The sequence below is a fragment of the Gallinula chloropus genome (assembly GCF_964237585.1).
Source record: "Gallinula chloropus genome assembly, chromosome: 9".
Classification (NCBI taxonomy): domain Eukaryota; kingdom Metazoa; phylum Chordata; class Aves; order Gruiformes; family Rallidae; genus Gallinula; species Gallinula chloropus.
Window position 1 is genome coordinate 12915010 of NC_140094.1, and position 22896 is coordinate 12937905.

The 22896-nt window shown below is 43.8% G+C and overlaps 1 protein-coding gene across 1 annotated transcript in view; it reads right to left on the reverse strand.

Moving 5' to 3' along the window:
• The window catches only part of AKAP13 (A-kinase anchoring protein 13), a gene marked incomplete at its 5' end in the record, with an annotated part of 150529 nt that overhangs the window by 121088 nt on the left and 6545 nt on the right, over positions 1-22896 (reverse strand). The window contains 2 exons of the mRNA XM_084267772.1: positions 1985-2281; positions 12162-12309. Coding sequence (XP_084123898.1) covers positions 1985-2281; positions 12162-12309 — 445 coding nt within the window. The remainder of the gene's footprint in view (positions 1-1984; positions 2282-12161; positions 12310-22896) is intronic.

Below are 22896 nucleotides of genomic sequence, written 5' to 3' on the forward strand. Positions count from 1 at the left end.
GAGTCCAACCATTGCTGTCCTATGCTAAACCATATCCCTAAGTACCTCGTCTACCTGTCTTTTAAACACATCTAGGGATGGTGACTCACCCCACTCTCTGGGCAGCCTGTTCCACATCCCCACAACTATTTCAGTGAATTTTTTTTCCTAATATCTAATCTGAACCTGCCCATCACAATCATAAAAATCCACCCAAATACCTTATGTATCATCAGCTCACTGCAAAAACTTACCAGGTAAGTCTGCCCCTAGCAAGAAAGCTGATCAGAAGATGAAGGACAGACCAAGGTGTCAATAAACTGCCCATTTTCAGTTATCTACAAAAGTATTTGCTGCAAGGGAATGTATTTTAATAGCTCCAATGTTCTTGACTGAAAGTTGCATTCAGTGCCATTATATTTATTCATTTATACTTTCTGTCTACAAAAACCTTATCACCAGACACCAAAACACTCAGCCCTACAGAGCTCCCCTTCTCACCATGGATGCAATGGATGTTCTGCAGGTCCGTCAGCATTCAGGACCGCACACGATCACCACTTCCAGGCACACAAGCACCTGCTGAGTGAATCAACGTAAATCCCATGGCCCAATTTCCCCAAGTGCTGATTTTCCAAAGAATAAGTGAAGTCAAAAAGAGATCTCAGCCCTGATGAAAATTCAGAGCACTGAATCTACAATTCAGAGCTTCAATCAAGGATTTTGTTAGCTTAAGACCACTTTTGATTGTATTTTTACCACTCAAAACAGAAATGTCTGTGCTACTGCATCTTTTTTAGATGCAGAGAGAAACATCAGTTTTTTCCACAGAGGAAAAAAAAAAAACCTGCTGGTGTTTATCTCCTTTGTAAACCTGTGACAGCACCTGGATTTCTATCCAGAAACCATTAAATACGATCAAAACTTTTAACATCTGCTAATGCTGCTTCAGTTGCCTGCCTGTGTATTCACATTTTAAAATGCAGTCAGCAAGTCAGTGAAAAACAGTGCAAGAAAAACTCTTCCAGAAAACCATGTTGTGCTGAGCAGAGCCGAGCCTGCTGCACAGAGCAAGCCACATCCCTCTCCTCCCTCTTCAGATGTTTACACCATTGCATCCTATAAAGGATAACTGATGCCTCACAGCCACGCTCCTTAAGTGAAGCTATTTGCCAAAATACCCTGAAAATTTAGAGCAAGAATTTTAACACACTGGAATTAGCCCCCCAGTGCATCACTATGCTTCTTTAAGCTCCCCTGCCACCGCATCCCAAACGCCTTGTTGCCTCTGCTTCAGCAGTCGGCAGAGACTTTGGGCCAGCCTTGAGGTATATTTATAAGCTCTCAGTAGCCCTCTCTGCTGTGGTTAAGGGCTACTGTTAGTCAGGCTTTTTCCCACCTTCATCCTCTTCTATTTGCAAAATTATCCAAGGCCTATTTTGGGTAAGGCCTGTGTTAGCACAGCTCACACACAACCAGTGATGCGATACAAATCCTCAAAGGTAGAGCCCCAACTTCTCCAAGAAAAAATTCAATGTATTTATTTTACACGTTACAGTCACTTTGCACATGTGCTATAAAACCAACATTTACCAAAACCAACAATTTTGTGGCACAAGGATAATACTCCTCCCAGGAGCACCAGAGCTCCTCCACACAGACAGATTTCCTTCAGGAAAACTCACAAGCATGATGCTCATGCACTTACCACTGTGCACCACGAAAACCAATCCCTCTGGGTCGATGTTAAAGCACTATCTACAACAGCTTGTGCTACTTCATAAGAAAAGGCATGAGGAAAACATCAGGGCCTCCCATACTTTAAGACAGCTGAAGTGCAAAGGATGGGATGCGGATGTAGTAGGGGCACGCTAGCGTGCATCACATCCCATCTCTAGCACAGAGGCCTTTTCAAACACATGCACAGGGTTCCCAAAGCAGGGAACCCCTTCTCCCAGGCTTTTTACATCTCTCCCAACCCAACACATGTCCCAGAGCTCCTCACCGGTCAGGGACTGGTCCGCTCCCAGCACGTTCCATTCTGCCGGCAGTTTCAGATGTCGAAACGCCAAAGCCACTTTCTCATCCAGAAAGTCCACGTTGGCAGCGGGTGGTCTCGACCGGTCCAAGAAGCGGGTGAAGTTCAGGGCTTGCTGGTTGCCGGCGCAGGTGGCCAGAAACTGGGCGGCATCGTAGGCTTCATCCTGGACAAACTGGAAACTATCTTCTGCCACAACCAGAACAGGGTGACCTTCTCTAGAGGCACACAGTGCCACCTTCACTGTCTCACAACAGTCATGGCCTGCAAAATAACACCAAGGGAAATGGTAAAGAGAACAATCAGACGTGAAGAAACATAACTGAGCACCTGCTTTGACACTTTCAATCAGGTAAGAACAAGTTACAGAGGGGCAAAGCTCTAAATTAAACATTATCTTGGGAATTTATATGTATCAGAAGTATTTCTTATAGATTTTATAGACTCTTCTCTGTGTGGCACAAACAAACCAAGAAATACAAGCCCCGCTTACTGTAAGACCAGCCTATTTTTGATCAGCAACAAGTACTACATACCAAAGAAGTGACAGTCCAAAAGTCACATTATATGTCAAACTTTTCTTTTCCAGCTCCGCTGGACTCCCGTAACTCACAAGAAACCAGAATCCACTGCAATTTCACCTCAAATAAAGACCTAAACAGCAGGAATGGCTGCAAGAGCACAACCTGCCCAGGCTTGCCCTGTGCGTGCCTTGGGTCTCAGGCTCCCTGCTGCACCTGCCCTTTGCATTTGGGTTCACAGGACAAAATAAACCAAGCTGTCTCTGGTAAATAAAAACATGGAAATTGCCACTTTCCATATTTACAAAACAAAAAGATTGAAAGTTTGATAACTTTAAAGTTTGTTTATTTATTTAGGGCCAGGGAAGCAAGAGACAGGCTGCCCTGGCCTGGTAGTGATTTCACTGACTCAGAAATTTAAAAAAAACCCCAAAATTTAAACACAACCCCCCCCCCCACCTTTTTTTTTTCAATTTTAAAAAGAAAAAAAATATATATACTATGTGTCCAACATGATCAGCACTTGTAATCGTCAGACATGCCCCTTCAATAATAAGGTTTGTGTCTCAAGTTCACCATGAGGGAGAGTCTCTTGTTCCCGTCTCAGACTGACGTCATGGCTGTTTTTGCCAGAACAGCACGGACCCTGCACTAATTACTGGAAAACCTTCCTTTTGCCCATGACCTCAGCATACTACTACATTCATGAAACCCTGCTTAATTAAATACAAAATGACGATTTATTTTTAAAGGCTTGAAAATTCAATTTAATCCCCTATTTGTGGTCAGTGGGAAAGTTTCCTTCTTGTGCCGGGGCCCTTTGCTGTTGATTTCCCTGACAAAAGGAAAAATATGTCCCTAATCTTCATGGTCTTTCAGCCAACCTTCCAAATCTTTGCTGAGGCTTTTGGCATCTATACAGGTTTTTGTCTGCTGAAAGAGGCAATCCTGAAGTTAATTGGAGGGTCAAAACTGGTATTAGGACACTGTGGGTAGCACCAAAATTGTCAGAGGCGAGGGCGTGTGGCTTAAGGAGAGCAAATGCGGCTGGAAAGGTATCAAAGATGAGTGTGGAAGGGGAGGAAAACAGATGGATATTGCTGCACCAGGAGGCTCGGAAGCTGAAAGGCAAGAGAACTCCTTTCTCCTGGCAAGAGGACAATGTGAAAGCTCAAGGAAAAAGGTTAACAACTAGTATTGATGTCATAAAAAGAATAAGGGTAGGAAGACCTTCTTATGCTGTTCTTGGAAATACCACACATGCATTCTATGGCAGCATCAAAGGGACAGGCAGGGAACTCGGCAACCCAAATGAACCCCTTCCCAAACTCCACTTGTCCTCAAGGCAGAAGCCTCAGGTGGGGGGACAGTACAGCTTGGAGGGACTTTAAGGTGGTTCACAACTGTACATTCCTCTCCCTACATCTTCTAGCTTTGCTTATCTCCCTAAGCATGTCAGAAAAAGGAGAAGGTAATGTTAACTGATTTAATTTACAGCCACCCCAAAAGCAGTGAGTGATCCACACCACAGGCTGTAAAGAAACCATGCTGCCCTCGGGGAGCCAGCTCCAGTGCTGTAAAACTTGGCTCTCCCCAGTGCAAAGCAGTGGGAGTTTGCTAGAGTGCAGAGTTAAAAAAAATCATAATAAAAGGCTCCTTAATGGCATGAGAAAAGCTAAAACTTTCATTTATTTATTTTTTAAAAAACTATTTTCTGCCTACTCTCGTAAGAATCCCATCTACAAAATAACCCAGAACAGTGCCACTCTGCCAGATAGCCAGTTGTGCCTCAAGAGGAAGGCAAAAGTGGCCTGTGAGCAGCTATAGAGAAACACTTTGGGACACCCACTTCTTTGTCATAAAGCCAAAGAAGTCTTTGGTGGGACAGCAAAACCTCCTCCATCATGACAACAAATAGAGAGATCTCAGTCAAGACACAATGGTCTCTTTAAACCAGTACATCATGGATGTACGCAAAGTTCCTTTGGATGGAGTGTATGTGAAACACCAACCCCAAAATTAAGCAACACAAGTGGAGGTAAAAAAAAAGGCTGTGTCCTGATCTGTAGCCGGTGATGGGGCACTTGAAGCTCCCCCAGATATCTAATAGAGCCTTGAAAAGGAGGTGACAGAGCTGATGATCCATTTTCATCTAATAGGATAAAACAAGCATCGTGCTAAACCCTGGGGAATGTTCTTTGAAAGGGCAGTCACTTGCAACGCTTTGATGTCCTCCTTCCTCACATCTGAGAAGACGTCAGACTCGGGGGTTTAAGAGTCTGGGACAGGTTCTGAATTTTGGCAAACAGTTCAAACAAAAGAGGAGTCAGTAAGTAACAAACGCAGCCAATACTAAAAAGATTGCTCAAGAGGTCTCTGCCCCCTGCTTTGAAACTGCTGTAAGATGTAAGCAAGCATGTCCCCAGTACATGAACCTTCCGAAGGAGCTGCTGGTGGGGCAACACTTCTCCCTACATCAAAGACAGTCGCTTCCTTGGCCTAGACTAGTATCTGAACTCCATCAGCCTTTTTTTTCAGGAGTATTAGCAAAAGTGAGCTAAGCTATCTGGCACTCTCAAGAGATAAGTGGTTATCATCTGTAAAACAAGCCCAAATCTTGTTTTACGAGGTTCAGTGACTTGCCCAAGATCACAAAGAGCTCCAAGCAGTGCCAGGACAGATGCTATTGCTCTTGACCATCTCTTTTCCACTCCAGCTGGTAGACAGCGGGGTTTTGTCCTAACAGGGGTTAAGCTCCAAGTCATACACTTCATGATCATCAGGGTGCTCAACCATCAACTTCCGGAGGTGTCTGAGGGAGTTACAGAAGTGGAACAAAAAAATCTTCTGACTCATTAGAAAGGAAAAAAACCCTCCTCCTAGGTGTGTCAGGAAAAGTGATGAGCGTATTTATAGCCTATTGATTGAGGTTTGTGTTTGGGGCAGCTGAAAATACATGTAGCTACCTATACCACTCCCATGAGCGCATCCACGGAAGGGAAGAGAAATCCTTGTGTTTTACACCGTGATGAGGTTTGCAATGCCATCCAACACCCCCTCTCCCAATTGCTTTCGGTTTTCTCCCAAAATCTGGCCCTTTGGCCAAAATAGCAAATCAAAAGCAAATGACAAAATATTGACCACCACCACACTGGTTCAAATCTTAACTCTTCTGACAAACACGACAGTCTTTCTGCTTTGCTGATGTCCCAGACTGTACAGAGTAACTTCATGTATAGCACTTGGCTTCTCTGTGTTTTTTACTTGCTGCCATGGTACGAAATTAGGTCATTTCTATGCTGGTTTAACTGTGATAAAAGTCAACCCACCCCTTAATTCTTCCTACACTGCATTCTACTCCATTTCTCCTTCTGTAACAATCAGTGAAACAACTCACTATCTGGAGCTGTTTTGAGAACTCCCAACATGTTGCAGGAAAACCACAGAAATTTAAAAAAACCCAAACAACTATTTCAGTCTATGCAGAGATGAGCACAGCAACTGCTCCGGTGGCAACAAAGCAAATTCCTCTTCTTCACGTAAAATACACTTTAAAAATCATTTTTAAGACAAAAAAAACCCCCTTGAATTAAGGAATTTCTTACTGGGCCACTTGATGCTTGCTTTGGGCAAGAGATAAGAACAAAAAATGAAAACATGGGGTTCTGCTCTCTCTGTGCTTGTCCCTGGAGATATGAGATATGGCATTGCTATGCCAGCGCTGCATCCTCTGTGTGATAACGATACAAACAATGAGCAGAAGGTGGGAGATTTCTGAATTGTAAGTAATTAACAAATAAGTTAATGTGTGGTCTTAGACCTGGATTTCTAATAGGTACCTGTGACTTTGATATAGGGTGTGGTTAAAAGGGTGACAGGAAGACTTCAGGCTTTTTATCACCAAATGAAGTGCACATGGAGACAAAAAACCCCTAAACAGAGCTTTACCAAAACATGATTTCATTTCCTACTCCTCTAAAAGTGGAAATCCTGTCCAAACCTCCTATTTTCAGAACTCACATTTCAGCTATCAAACAATAGGCCTCCAGCCTGGGCAGCTATTTAAAGCCCTGCTGGAAGCACATGTTTGGGTTTGCCTGGTAGGTGACTAAGGACTCCGGTGCTAATTGCATCCTTTGAGTTACCATGATGGGGCTGGGATGAAAGAGGGTTTGCACAGATATTTCAGCAGGACATGAAAGCCAGACAACCAATGTGGTGAAACCCATGGACTTGCATCCAAGAGATGCTGCCATCCGGTGGCTCATGGACAGGGAAATCAAGGGATCTCCTGCAGTCATCTGAAAAGTGTCTCTCTTCAGAAATCCCAAATTCTAGTTCTGCAAATCAGAGTCCATACTTGAGGCGTATCCGTATGATTTACAGCTATTGTGTTCACTCTTGCAACACAGGAAACCTTATGAAATATATAGGCACAGCACCAGTAACAGGACAGTTCTTAATTTTAAACCCTTGACTATTAACGTGGAGACTGTAGAGAGGTATTTGTTTTTAAGTCCCTTTATACTGCAGATGTCCCAGAAATCTATAGACATGTAAGACCCCCACGCATTACATCACAAATAATTTCAATACAGACTCAATCACTTTTTCCTGTGACTGATGTCATCTAGAACTGGCATCATTTCCTTTTAATTACACTGACTAGAGCAATTAAGTATACCAAAGTGGATGCACTGCAAAAAATCTTCTTGGCTATGCTCCTTTGTTCTATTTTAGGGGTTTTTTTGTTTCATAATTAAGAGTATTTTCAAATCCACAACTGGTATTGCCAAGTGGTCATTTGTTATGCAACTTGTTTACCCTTTTGGTTTACCAGTACAAAGATTGTAATTCATGAAATATAGCTTTTTTCTATGAAAAGTTGTTTCCTAGGGGAAAACATGGTCTGTGGTAGAACAGAATAAAACATGAACACATGGTAAAAGATTTCACAGTAGAAGAAAAGTTTGAAATAAAGATATTTCCAAGCTAACTGAAAGTCATTTTGGTCTACCCTTTTAACTAGCAGAAAACAAGCTGAGGAAAAATGAAATAATCGTAAAACTACAGGAATTAAGAACAAGTAAAAGACCAAACCTGCTTCTCCACCTTGGCTCTAGCACGGAGAGAAAGCTCCCTGTGAGTCAGGGCATTCGGAGTAAACAGGAGCGTTTCAGCCCAGTGGAAACTGCTGGCAATCAGCTGCCAGCAGACAGAGAGAGAGTCTCTCAGGCCCTTTTTCTACCTCTAATTCTGCTCCTCCTCCCATCTGAAACCTGTACAAGAGTCCTACACCTTCCGAGACCTAACGATGACGAAAAGTGATGTGGGTACTGCAAAGGCTCGGAGAGCTCCCACACACTGCAACAGGACACACAAAGGCAATTCTATCTCACAAAGTTACCTTCCTTACTGTCTCAGTGACTCCGCTTACAGTCTATTTCTTACCCTTCTCTGGCTTGCTCAGGAGCTGCTGCAGCTCTGGACTCACCGTTCTGGACTGTCCCTATTTTCCTCCACTGCATTTCCCAGATACTCCAATCTTTAAATGCAAAGCCAAATTTGTGCCCAGTAACCATCCTTGTGACAGCACACAATTTGCACTAGGTGCACCACACGAATAACTGGAGAGCTCCCAAGCACACCAGCTTGCTCTCTGAGCTTTCCCCTCTGAGAAAGTTCTCCCCAAATCTGCCCAAGAGCTTCCTGATCCCAAGATTCCTCCGCTGCCCACGGCAGGCTGTGGTCACGGAGTTTTGACTCATGTGGACAGGGATGAGGTCATTCTGTCCTTTTGTTGGTTGGTTTGCTGGATCATGGATTGAGGGTTTTTATTATAAGTGGGTTTTTTCCAGCAGAGGAAGAGCTGCTCTGGCAGCACAGGCAGGCAATGAGGCGCTGACTTGCAATGAAGTTTCACTTCCCTGCTTTAACACCAACTTTCTACAGCCATGCAATCTGCTTGGCTGTTCAGTGTCTTGGTTCCCCCCTCCACACCCTGTAGATATGTTGGGAAGAAAAACAGATGAGAGTCTGTTGCTACAGTAATAAGAACCTGCTGAAAAGTTCAACTTATGACCAGCACTAAGGACAACTGGAAACATCCATCTCCAACAGCACAACTTCAGCAGCAGCAGTTTAGCCACAGCAGCAGAGCTGGTATCTCTCTGCATCCTTCCCTGGCTCAGGCCTTTGGTATTTTCCTGGTACCTAAACTCCAGCGACCAAGTTTTTGCTACTAATGGTATTCAGACTAGAGCAACATCCAGTGCCACAGCACCTCTGCCTGCCACGTGGATGGACCTTCATGTATGGGAAGTGTCTGATGAGACAGTGTTTAAAACTGTTCTGCAGAACTAGGGAGTCCCTCTGGTACCCAGGAAAACTCCTTCAGTTACACAGAATTTGAGCCAGACCATGTAGAGCTGAAGCCTCTTACTAGTGATAGTAAAGTAATAGTTAAATACACTTTTAGTACCTTTTCATGAAGGGGAACAGAAGCTTTGTTACCTGACTTGTCCTTAGGCTGGCAAGAGAGCTACTGGAAGCACACAAAACATCATCTGCCACCTAATTCTTGTAACTCATTAGCTAATTTTGATACTCCAGGTTAAGAAACAGGTTCTTAGTTGATCTGTCTTACAAAGTGAAACGATTTCTCTTACATTCATACTCATATTCATCCAATACCAGTGCAGGGTAACTGCCCCAACACATCCTTCCGAGCAAGTACAAAAATACAGGTGTTTTGTCCTCTGCTGAATCTATATTTACCCACATCTACAGGTTAAAAAAGCTGCTCCCATAAATTTACAATCAGAAGTCTTTTATTATGTACAGAATAGATCTTCGGTTTCAGCAGGACCATTAAGTACATATATTCGATGTTTAAGGCTGATGATAAAGACAGCATAAGAATTAGGCAGATTAGCAATTATATAAAATGCAGCAGGCATTTGACTCTGCAATGGTAATCTTTTATTCAGATGCAGCCTCTCAAGATGCAGAGAATTTTCACACACAAGAATTTAGGAGGCATTCTGACAGTTTGCATTTTCATTCCATTTTCTTTAAATTCTAACACCACTTTATAGTATGGAGATTATTTTTTTTCCAGAGTAGTATTTCCTTTGAAAGTTTTGCAAAAATTTCTACCTAATTTTGGCAGCAGAGATAATAATTTCTCTTTCTCCTTTTTTTTAATGCCTCCATACATCACCTAGAAGTGAAGAATTATGGTTACTCCAGCCCCTGATGGGATTTTATGTGGAGTCCCTTGGGGAACACATGAAACTCAAAGGACTTGGGAAAAGTATGAGAAAAGATGTCTTCAAGCCCAGAAGAGAAGCAGAGGAGATCCAGGGCAGGCACTGGCAGAAGAGCTCAGTATGCTCCTGAGCGAATCTGCCCTTCCTTCAGCCTCTGGAGCTGTCCCCAAGGAGCGGCTGTGCTCCTGCAACACAACTTGCATCATAATGACAAACCAAAGATGCTTAAGGCTGGAAGTGAAGGATGAGATTTTGGCTAAAAGCTGAGCTTCCTCACAGAGCACTTGCTAAGTGCCCAGGCCTGGATGTTTAAACAAGGGCTGGTCTCCCACACACTGCCTCTTGTTCATGGCTAATCCTGCAGCGAGGTCAAATAACACCAGCTCTGAGTCACCGAAAGCATCTCCAAGGCAACTGGACGAATATACAGTGTAAACACATGATTACAGATTCGCTGTCAGTTCAGAAGGAGGAGGAGGAGGAGGAAGAGCTGGCTTGAAATAATTCATGCTCTTATTGAAATCTGAGTAGTCAGTGCTGAAGCAACACTGGACAAACATCTGTGTCAGCAAAGGGTATGGAATAATTGAGTTTTTTCTCATTTTGCTGCTCCCCAGCACCCCCTTCAGCACTAATACCTTTTTTTCCTCAGGTAGCTTCTCCAAAACAAGGTACAAGTGCAAAAGAGAGTGTTATCCAAATAGATGCTTTACCTCAGAGATGTCACTTCTTCCCTGCACCTGCAGCCCTGGGCAGTGCTACCTGGCAGGAATGAGACTAATTTTCCTGTTAAATCTTTGCCTGCTATATTCTGGGACAGCACCCATCCCTGTCTAGCACCCCACACCACAAGATCAGGACTCCACTGGGTTTAAAAAAAATAAATAATAAAGGGCCCATTATATCTAATGGAACAATCAAGAGCAAATCCCTCCTTTCCCTTTGAATCACAAATGGAGTCATATTTCCCACCAACAGTGAAAAAAAAGAGTCTCTGGGAGCTTTCCCCAGTGACTCGGGTACATTTGAAGCTGGCAGGACAGGCAGAGCCCAGAGCATCACCCTGGGTACTGCCTGGCAGCCATCACCTGCATCCACTGCTGCTCCGAGGCCATCCAGGCCAGGGGTGATAGGAAACCATCGCTCCCGCCCGGAAATCCCATGGAACACGCCAGTTCCCGCGCGGGCTGAAGACGAACACTGAAGCTTTTCAGTTCTTTTCTTGGCGAGGCGGTCCCGAGGGGGAGGTGAGGTCACTGGGAACGGGGCTGGCAGAGCCCCGCGCCCGCCACACAAAAGCACGGAAGGACTCACCCCTTCTCCTCCCTCCTCTGGGAGAAAATAAGCACTAATCTAATTGATTGCACGGGGCTCCAGTCGTCAGTTAACTGTAAAAGGACTTCTCTTCCCAAGCCAACCCAACAAACCAAACAGCAGAGAAAGAGGAGGAAATGAAAGAACACGGTGGTCAACTTTTAGCTGCTGGCTCCCAGGAGGGGAAAAAAACTCCTTAGCCCAATTTTTAACTTCATGAGCATCTCTCATAAAACAATACTTGTGAGACAGATACAAAGGCAAACCCCAAAAATACACTTGACCGCTTAAGCTACACTCGTACAGTGAAAATGTCAGGCGCTTTTCTCACACCAGTATCAGTGTGCTGCATAGCAACAAGTCAGAATGAAAGGTTACCGGTAAGGAGCGCAGCCTGGAACACGCTCATTCCCACGGTCCTGAAGTCACCACAGGAAAAACGTGGCACTGACTTGTTTTGTTTCGTTAATGGCACGAAGGCTGAACAAGAGCAGTGGGCTTTAATGCACAAACCCCCCTTCATTGGAATGGGCACCAAGCACCACCCGCTGCCTGCCACCCTAAGAGCTTCAGCAACTCTGTGTTGGCTCCAAGTAGCACAATGGGATTTAGGGTAAAAGGGAATTTTGAATTTCCCTGGGACTACAGCAATAAACTGAGCCCAGTTAGGAGATCCTAAGTTTAGCTAGGACTTACCAGGCTGCACACTGCTCAGACAAAAGCACCTCTAACTTTGCAAATATGTCTTCCATTACCTTGCTCACATTGAAAAGCTTTTTACTGTGTGTAAATACAACTGTATTTTCTACAACAGAACCCCATGGTTACACTGAAAGTAATTGCAATGTCAGAGTCATAATTGCAGCGAAATTGAGCAAAGAGATTTTTAAAACGCAAAAGCAGTCATCTAAATCACACTTTCTACAGTCTATGAATGTGTAAACAAGGAAGAAGACAACCAAGAAAACAGCATTATGTTTAAGCCTATCTGAATTAACCAAATTTCACACTCATGTGCAAACCAAAGCAATTGTTTACCGGGAGAAATTGTCTCCAGGCTCCCAGGATTAATCTTTCTCGTGCTTGTGCAGTGTTGGACAGTTGACCCAGTGAAGACCAAGTAAAAAACTACATCATCTTCAACTTTATCTTCCTCAGTCAGCTGCACTGTAATAACAGAGTCACCCTAGGAAAAAAAAAAGACAAGGAGAAGGAGGCGGTTAGGTTTACGTTTGCGTTACATAAAATAAAGCGTCTTTAGCTCCAGGGCTCTGCTCCCCATTCACACAGTCCTTTCACACAACTTGGGGCCCATCCTCATTTTCAGATAGGTGAGTCACCCTTAGCTTGCCTCTCAGCATCACAGCCAGCCAACCAGCTAGAAAACGCGTTGAGCGCAGCTCTGGGAAGAGATACGTAGAAATCTCAAGGGTATATTCAAAACAGCAACTCAGCAGGTGAAATCTCGCCAAGTCTGACAGACACGAGCACGCATCCCACGCAGGGTTGGTTTTTTTAATACACACAAGGATATAAATACATACACATATGCACCCAAACATGCACAGCTAAAACAGCAGCATTAAGGTAGTGGCCTAAAATTGTGTCTGTCTTCAGAAATTCAAACGAATCCCCTAATTTTTGTTTGAATATTTGTATTTCCTTCGCCCAACCTCGCTGCTGTGTTGATAGTGCCAGTGTAACCAACCTGAACACACCTCCCATTCTCAGTCCATAAACGAAGATATGAAAGCGTCATATCCACTGAAATCTTTACACCTTCCATCCAAAAACTGTGGTAACTGTGGCTGTGCAGACAGCAGCAGGCCTTCTCCCTCCGCACCTATAGCTCATACCTTGGTGGAAAGCTCTGTACTTGATAAAACCCAGCAATTCCCCAAGCCCTGAGAAGAAATCTGTCATACACTGCTGTCTGAATGGTCCTGCGTAGTTTTAGGGAGGCTTTATTTCAGTATATTCTATCATTTTGCTCACCCCTGCAATCAAAGCAATTATATTCAGAAAGGGCATGCACGCTAACACAGTTAACCCAGCACAGGATCCAATAAACCAATTCATACACCTGCACAGACAGCAACAGGAGCAATACCCACCAGCCAGTTTTCCATGGGGCAGGGAAAGCCAGGAAAGGGGATGGTTTGCAGTTACTACAGAACTAAGCAAAGCATGCTCATTTGACCTCACCATACATCATTTACCTGACCAAAGAATTATATAAACCATCAGACACTGAGAACAGACTGTGAAGTGACCTTCTGCCCCTTTTCTATTAAGATCAAAACCAGTTGGATGCCCCAGTTTTATGCTGCAGCTGCACTAGCCAGCGCTCTGCCATTGTCCCACTGAGAATATGGCCAAGGCTGCAAATCTGGAAAAGATTTTTTTTATTATTATTTTTTGCAGATTATGTAATTCCAATTTGCATCTCCAACAGAATACACATGTTGTGGCATCTAAAACCTCCTGAAGATCACTCGGTTCCTCCTTTCTATTTGTCAACCGTCTCTACTGCAGAACAATCCCAGACTCCCAAGCCCTCCTGTACACCCACGCTGCACTAGCATCATTTCCCACGCTCCCTCTTACATCTCCCCCTATTCTCCCTACTCTCAGCTCCTTTTATACCCCACCAGTTTCCTTCTCCCAGGTTCACATCCAGTTCTCCTCCTCTAATCTGGCCTGTCTGGTACCTCTTGCCAGGGACAGGGCTGCACCTTGTTTTGATAGAATAAGGTTTTGCAGTGCAATACACCACCAGTCCCTGGTCTTAAAAACAAATATATGGGTCAGTCTTGTAACACACAGGAAAGAAACCCACACTTTCACAGAAGATGAACGGAGCAGTGAGTCTACTTTACATTTCCATGTGTTGCACAGCTACAAGTGTATGTTTTAAGAAGCTCCTTCATGATAATGCCAGACCAGACTTCCAGCTGGGGAGAAAGGAACCATGTACCAAAATATATAATGTATATAGTCAGTGTTAAAATAAAAACAGGTGCAAAAAGAAATAAATCAAGCTGTAAATTCAACCATGACCAGTTCACATGCTGAGTTGAAAACTAAATATTACATTTCAAGCAAACCGATCAAGTTTTGATCCAATGTTCAAAAAAAACTCCAAAAGCCAAAGTTTTAACCTACAATCCTCTTGTGCTATGGGTTTTATATCCATCCTTGCTTACATTGTTCTTCTGTTAACACATGAACACACAAAGCATTTTAAGTGGACTTAAAATACAGGCAACATTTCAGGATGCTCATAAGATGCTCATCAACAGGGCTGATCGTTTAAAGCAGTATCTGTTCAAGGAGATTTTTCTCTTATTTAACTCACTGACTTTTGCAGGAATCTGAGTTAAAGGAAAGTAAATCTGCATGGAGAGCACGTGAGAAGACACCTGTCCATCCATGTGAAACTCCGTATCAAGGAAAAAATGGCAGTGTTGTTCCAAAAGCTATTTCGTGTGATTAGTTATTGACAGAAGACACATAAGGAGCCTGAACATCAAAGGTTCCACAGAACCCGAAATCTGTTTAAACAGGGGTTTATAAAAAGATATCTGAGCTTTTCATAATGATACCTGAATTTTAGGTGTAGAGCATCTGACCTTATTCTGAAGGTGGCTCTATGTTGGGGGGTGGTCATGCCAGATGAACTCCAGCAATCCCATCTAAACAAAGTTATTAGATTTATATTTTAATTGGGTTTGCATCAGTTCACACATAAGTCTAGAGGATGCACAAATCCTCAGCAGCTGATACCACTTTAAAAGGTTCTTGAGCTGCGTCTAAGTAGCACTTTGCAATGGGACAGTCCCTGTCACCCTGCTCCCTTCTCCTCCTCTTCTGAAGGACCCTCTGGCACAACCCTGAATGGGAACACCCAATAACCTTAATATAATAACTGAGTCTTCTTTTTTTTTTTCTTTAATTGATGCTTTAAGTTGTCTCCAAATATCTTGAGCAAGATCAACAACATGCCAGCACCAATGCATGCTTCAGCTTACTCACAGGTGTCTTCTGAGCCACCTCTTTGCTATAGGTGCAGCTACATGGTACAGCTCACCGTGCCCAACGGCATCCGAGATGCCAGAAGTAAAAGAGCAAAGTGCAAAATGAGACTGACCTTCCTCCTTCAAGGCACATCTCCACTGCCCAGTTATTAACAATCTTGCTGTCCACTGCCAATTTTAATTTGATTTTTCAGAGCTATATTAAAATGAGGTATTTATTTTAAACAGAAATAATGCACAGAACAGACCCCTCTCAGACATGTTCAGAGGTGAAGAAAATGAGTTACAAACACAGCCAAATTCCTCCAACCCACACAGGCAGCTTTCCAACAGCACTACTGCACTCAGCCTCCAAAAAAACATTTTAATTGAAGTATGTTTACCTCTGTTCATTTAATATTGTCCAAAAAATGTCATCTGTTCAGTATCACTGCCACACAAGGTGGTTATTATAACCCTTCTTTCATCCCGAATGGCTAGAAACGGGAGGCCAGCCTGCCAATATCCCTTTGGTGAAAGTACAGACAGATCAAAGTCATCCTCTGGAATGCTCCAACAAATAAGAATAATTTAATTTCAAAACTAGTTTGGATCAGTTAATATTTACTTGGCTTAAAGCCCATTGGAAATGAAACATTCCACTCTGGTCCATTCATGAAAGACATCACCCTCTCCCTCGTTTGGATCTGAAAACCTGGTTTCAGATAGCTGTTATGGGATGCAAAGAACATGGACGTGGCTCTTTCCTCTGAATATACTCCCTTCCTCAAACCAAAGGGATGAAGCAGAAGGTCTGCTTCGCCAAAGGATGTGTTTAAAGCCTTGACCTTGGGCTTTAAGCTCCTATAAAACAATTGAGAAAGGAATTTTAGCATGGCACTTCTCTCAACCTTTGGCTCAGTTAAGGCAGCAGAAATGCAATTATCTCCATAAAAGCCCAAATGCTGTTCTAAAAGGTCTAAAAGCCAACGCCAGATAGACAGTGCACCTGTTTGTCAGCATATTTTGCTGGCATTAGGACAACTCCACCTTTTAAAGTATTTGTTTTTCCAATTCTGCAGTTAGAAAGGTGTGGAGATTGTATGTAGGCAAAGTACAAGCAACTCTGAGTAACCATGCTCCATCAGCAATACGTGAACTTCTCTACAGTGGACGATGGTGGCTAAAAAAATTTTCAAGTTTCTATTAAAAAACCCCACAACAAAACAAAGTGTATTTTTATAGCCAAAGCATTTGATTTCTAAACTGGTTTTCCCCTTGTGGTTCATACTGGGAATTTTGAAGTGTGTTATCTAACACAGTAGCCACCCACTGTGACCTCCACACATGGAGTCTAAAAATACGTATGAAAACGAAGTGCGTGTTAGATAGCAATGCTGGAGCACTCAAGCATTACTTTAGCATCCTGCTTTTAATGAGAAAACATAACAACTAATAATCCTGACTCTGCTCTCTACAGAAAAGCAAATCACTGACATCTCAGGTTGTTCTTTAACGCAGGTAAACTGCAGCCAGTGCAATCCTGCTGAATGGGGAGTTCATGTGAGACAGGTCAGAGATTGACAAGCAAAGAAAGAAACCCTCCTCCCACTGTATTTCCTTTTAAAGAGCTGTTGCAGACTTTGGCACGATGATGCTTTATTAAAGAGCCTGGATTAGATGAGCAAACATAACCTGCCACCATAACAAGTTATGTTTTGTTTCCGCTATTCATAACATGAATCAGATCCTGGTTGGGTCATTGCATATTGCATTACATTGGGACATGAAAGGGGAAATATGTTTTTTGAAACAGATGCCCCCCCTCCTTATTTGGGAAGCTCTAAACAGCTCCAAAGAGAGCTGCACTGTCCCCAGGAGGCCAGCACAGAATCACAGCTGTGGTTTCTTCTCCTCCAAGGATTTCAGGCTCATCGTTACCTTTATTAATGCATTTTTAGATGGAGCTGGACTTGCTGTTACCCCAGCTACTACTCAACACAGAGTACACAGAATCAGGCTGTAATTACAGTAGGAGGCAAGTCCTTTCACATCCCTGCTTTTCAAGTTTCCCCATCAATGAAGGGGAATCACGGTTCAAACACAATGAGAGTTTTTCATCCACACGGTTTTAAAGAAAAAGCTGGCTTTTCAATCATATTACATTTTCTTTAGAAAACACACAGAACCAATGATAATTAAGTTGGATGAAATCAACAGGAAAACCGAGACAACTCCACTTCAGATTAAGAACTGCAGAATATTCTGAAATTCTGGAGACAGAAAAATGCAACTGCAAGGCAGCATTAGAAACACACAATGGAAGTCATCCTGCAAGAAACACAGCAAAAAGTAAGTGTTTAGATGCTCCGTGATCCATTACCATCTCCCTCTGCCAGTACACAAGATCAACAGCTAAACAGATAACAGTGTCCACATCTCGGTTGAGTATCCTGGGAGATTGCTCTCCTCTAAGGTTCCTTTGGACTGGTGCAAACCTGTGCTTAACCCCTTGAGAGCCCCACCTGGAAGGGACACCCAGGACACACACAGACATCTCCAGGCAGAGCACTGGACCAGGCGCATCTGCCCAGGCTCCTGACGGCAAAAGATGATGGGGGTTTGGGCGACTATTTTTAGAGCGGATATAACTGTGCTTTCATCTCCTGGAATAACCCTTCTGATTGAGAAAGCCTTGGATCCCAGTTTTCCCAGATCTGACTAAGCACTCCATCCATCCAGCCATGATGCAGGCTCCAAGCATTAATCACAGAATCACAGAATGACTGGGTTGGAAAAGACCTTTAAGATCATCAAGTCCAACTGTACCCATCCTATGCTAAACCATATCTCCAAGTACCTCACCTACCCATCTTTAAACGCATCCAGGGATGGTGACTCAATCCCCTCCCTGGGCAGCCTGTTCCACATCCCCACAACACTTTCAGGGAATAATTTTTTCCTAACATCTTATCTGAACCTGCCCTGGAGCAGCTTGAGCCATTTCCCCTTGTCCCATCACCTGTCACCTGGCTGAAAAGACCATTGCCCACCTCTACACCCTCCTTTCAGGTAATTATAGGCAGTGAGATAAGGTCCCTTTCGGCCTCCTCTTCTCCAGGCTAAGCACCCCCAGCTCCCTCAGCCACTCCTCATATGATCTGCTCCTCATATGATTATCACTGCTGGCTCATAAAACCAAGGGATGTTGTTCTTCCACAGGGAAAAAAACTACCTACATCCAGCAAACTCTACTAGTCTGCTACTCCCAGGTTGAGAGTAGCAGAGGAGCAGCTCAACCGAGAGAGGTGGAATTTGGGGATGAATCCTACCTTGAAAACATCCAGCTGAGTCCCCTTTCCCTCTTCATCTTAGCACAGGGTGATGTTTGTCAGCAGACCTCATCTAATCTTGAATGCATTTTCTCTCACAGGAACATTTATTAGAGTTTCTAAGTTGCCTGCTGGAACTACACACTCAAGTGCTGCAACACCTCAACTTGAAGCATCCAGCAGTGGCCATTTACCCTGCGATGTCCCAACACATGGGTATGAAAGGAACAGACCATGGGAGGAGGTCAGATGTATCTGCTACAGCGAGATAACCGCAGCCATTACAGACATCCTCAATTTCCCCAGTACGCCTTGACTCAGAGGAGTATTTAGGAGAAAAACCACGTCCAATGCCGTTTATTCTGCAGAACTCCAGTCCCCAGGAACAAAGGTAGGGCTGTGCAATCTGTCTGAGCACAAGCAGCTCTAGAAATTCCCCCTCGCCTGGAGATATCCCCCTTGATAAAGGCAGTGACCTGGGTCAGCAGAGTGGGGAAAGATGGATGTCGTTCTGCTGGAGTGTTGCAACCTCCTGCAGATAAAACCTCCAGGGAGAGACTCCAGAAATAAACAGAATGGCAAGCTGCCAAGTTTGGAGTAGTTTTGGGTCCTTTTTCATAGTCAGTGACTTTAAACTCCTTGATCTTAAAGAGGCATGAAACAGAGATGGATTTTCTTGTTCTCTTAAAATAAATCATTTTAAAAAAATCACAAAGGAAGACAAGAATGCTTCCAGTGATTTAAAAAAACCCACAAACTTAAAAACCAATCTCTAAACCTACCTTTGCTTCCCTTTTAAATTAACAGTAGTGCTATTAGTTCTGCCAGTGAAAGGTTTCAGATTAACAGCACGGATACTGAGCTCCTCTGTGATGAGAAAGACAGATTTTGCAAAACAATCCATTCCCCTTTGGAAAATACAGTTGCAGACCATAGCTTCTTGCCCACAGGCCACCAAAGAGCAGAATGTTGGTACGTGTTGTTTTCTGCCAGCCCACACAGCAGCTCAAGGTGATACCTTCCGTACTTTATTAATGCTGCGCCGAGCCAACCCATCTCCCCTTCCAATGCTGGCCACAAAGCTGTGACTCAAACACCCACACATATGCATAATAAATTTATTCTCTCCACCCATTTTTTTTCCCCAAAGGTGAGAAAGAACATGGTCCAAAACCAAGCTTAGCTTAGTGTGTGGATGGATTGGTGCAGGGATACAAAGTCAAGGGACCGTTTAGTCAAGATTCTTCCGGTAAAGGGAATATGTGGAAAAACATGGATATCTGTGATAAACAGCCCTGAAGTGTTGCCTGCAGGCTCAGGCTGGCTCCCACAGATCCATCCTTGGTGCAGCCTGTGCTAAAAACACAGCCCAGGTACCCTCCGCTCACCAGTCTGCAGAGCCAGCATCATTACGGCTGATTAACACAGACTCGCAGCCACCCCACATCCCAAACCAGTCCAGGTGTCTAATCCTGCACAGGGCTTATGTGCACAGAGATGAATGGTAGAAGGAGACTGACAGGTGGGTTTCCTACCCTGAACCACTGCAAGAAACACCAACTCCTGCAGAAACGGTCACTTTTGAAGAAACCTGTTATTAATAGCCCACATCCTTTGACAGAACATGCTTCTGTCAGTCTCCAAATCAGTCAGCCCAGAAATTAATCTTTTTTGAGTGTCAAGGCACTATTATAGGTATTACATACATATTAATCCAGGCGGCTTGGAGGAGAGATCTCTACAGACTGCCAACAGAAAATCCATCAAAGTAACAGCATCTCATTAGTGCTGAAAGAGACACATGATTTATCTTCATGGGTACATCTTCATGACATACCACTTTGCTTTAGAGAGCCAGGCAAGTTATTAGATTGGGCTGTTAATAGCTAATTTAGCCGTAACACTGCCTTTGCACAGGGCTCCAAGTGCTCTACAGCATTTCTGTTACCAACACTTGTTAGGAACATGCCTAGTACATCTGCTTGGTGCCAGACTGTGCTACACAGACAGCTTTCACTAGACTAAACAGCCAAGGATATTTCTGATGTTTTTTAGCACACAGGAAGATGTGGAAAACTTAATAATAAAGTTAAGATCAAAATGGCAAGAATCCAAGTTGAGGAGAAAACCAGAAAGGATGAATGCAGTGCTGTCCAACCATTTGTGTTATAAGCAAACACCTGGGGAAGAACTACGACAATAAGAAAAACAGCTGGGAACATCATTTTGTTTGGGTGAAATTGGCAGTATAGTGAAAATACCACTGATTTCATTTTTCATTTGTTTGGCCCGTTTAGCGTTAGCCAGACCATTCACTGAAACCACTGTGTGCTTGCTGTCCTCAGCCACCGTGGTCTGACAAAGCAACAAAGAACAGTAACCCCTTCCACAGCACCCCTGTACAGCTCCGGCCCCTGAGCAGTTGGGGGCAATAGCAGAACACAATGAATGGCACACCAAGGGGTCACCTTCTAAACTATGCAAGTCTCTCCATAATGCCACCACATGACCATGAAGACATGACGAAAGACTGGGGGATGCCTCCAGAGCAGACCATCCCCTCCAGTACCACCCAGTTTCCACAACCAGTACTGATCTTACTATTAAGGGGGCTGGTTCTGGGTTGGGGTTTTTTGGCAGTAACTATTCCAGTCAGCTCCTATAAAACGGATCTGAATGTCTTGCTCTGGCCTCATCCTAAAGCCTCTGTCCTGTTCTTCACTATACCGTCAGCAAACTGAAGCAGACAGTTTTATTACCAGCTGCCTGACTGATTGATAGTGTTTCCTGCTAATTACTCTCATAGCAGTAAGAAGAAGATTGGAGTGCTTGGGAGAAATAGCAGGCAGTCGAATGCACTCAGTGACTAACAGAAATCCAGCTTTTCTCTTGGCATCAGAGAGGTGGAGAGAGTCACAGTTCCTGGAAGACAAAGTACATATGATGACACGTTATTTGAAACAATCTCCTATCACTGCAGTATTTTCACAAGGAGTCTTGACGTGTCTTAAAGGTTAACAAAAAAAAAAAAATCAGGTTTGAAAACTAACATTCTGAGGCACAAGAAAGCAGAAGGATGGTGTTTTCCTAGTACTCCAGCCTCCTCTACAGTACAGCAAAATCCTCGAAGAGGCAGAGCTCAAAGCATGCTTCCAAGCGCTCCTTTCCTGCCAGCTGCAAAACATCCTCGCCAGACTTTAAATATTTCACAACTACAGTATTTGGAGCTACTGTAATGACTGAGGCACTCTTTTAAAGTGGCATTTTTTGTCACTAGAAAATACCATTATAACCATTACTTTACCAAAGGACCCCCACAACCCCAACCACAGCTACCAGACAGGCGCAACTTTTGTGACGCTTCGAAGAAATGCTGAAAGAAGAGGTACAAGGGCAGCAGCCCTGCAGAAAGCATCACTCAACGTGTGTCCTGCAGCAGAACTGCCACTTGATGGCAGTGCACAGCATCGATCTTTGCACAGCACAATTCATCAGAGCTCATACTGTCTCTCACTCCAGCACCGCTTTATTAAGCGAAGCAGAGGACGAGGGTTTGGAGAGACACTGCGTGCAGCACAACCTTCAGAAGCAGACAGGAGGCACTGCAGGTAGAGACACGGGAGATTGGAGGAGTTACTTGAAAACATCAGCGCATCATTCACTGCGCTCACGTCAGCCTTGTTGCCAGAGCTGCCTCTAGCCTAACAAAATGACTATCTGCGCTTGACAGAAAACAGTGGGGACATGTATCCTGATAAAGATGAGAAATTTGGCCATTCTAAAGGTGAACCAAAAATATTCATAAACTCTCTCTACAAGCAGGCTCCATGGAGGAAGAGTAGCTGAGGAGTATTTTGATCCTCTTTAACATGAAGTCCTGATCTCTGTTGCTCATTCCTCCTGAGAGGAGGCAACATTGGGCACAGGATTCAATCCCTCTGCATCTTTCCAGATATACCCAGCTCACTGGCTATCACAAGAAATAAAGAACCCTAAATTCAGAGCCAAAAAGGTATTCGTTGTTTCACACAATTGAAGCAACCTAATAGCTCCCCAAAAACAGGAGATCATCGTCTCTTCTGCTTTCCCAACCCTGCCTTGTACCAGCTCCAGTGTCTCTCTCCTAGAAGGTTATTTAAAGTTCCCATGTAATGCTGCAAAGTAGTGGTGATGTAAGGGCAGAGATCCAGAGAAGCGCTCCAGACTTTAAGTGGGTCCATTTATTGTTTACCAGCACATTCATACCCACCAAACAGGATCAGAGAAGAAAAGATCAAACAGGTAATTATGGAAGAACTGCAACCCAAATCACCAGCATCTTCAGTTGCAGGTAATATGGAAGGCGCCTTGAGAAGGGGCCTCTCAGCTGCTGTTTAAGTAGTGGCTCATCCTGGAGGAAGGTGATGCCGATGGTCCTATTCCAAC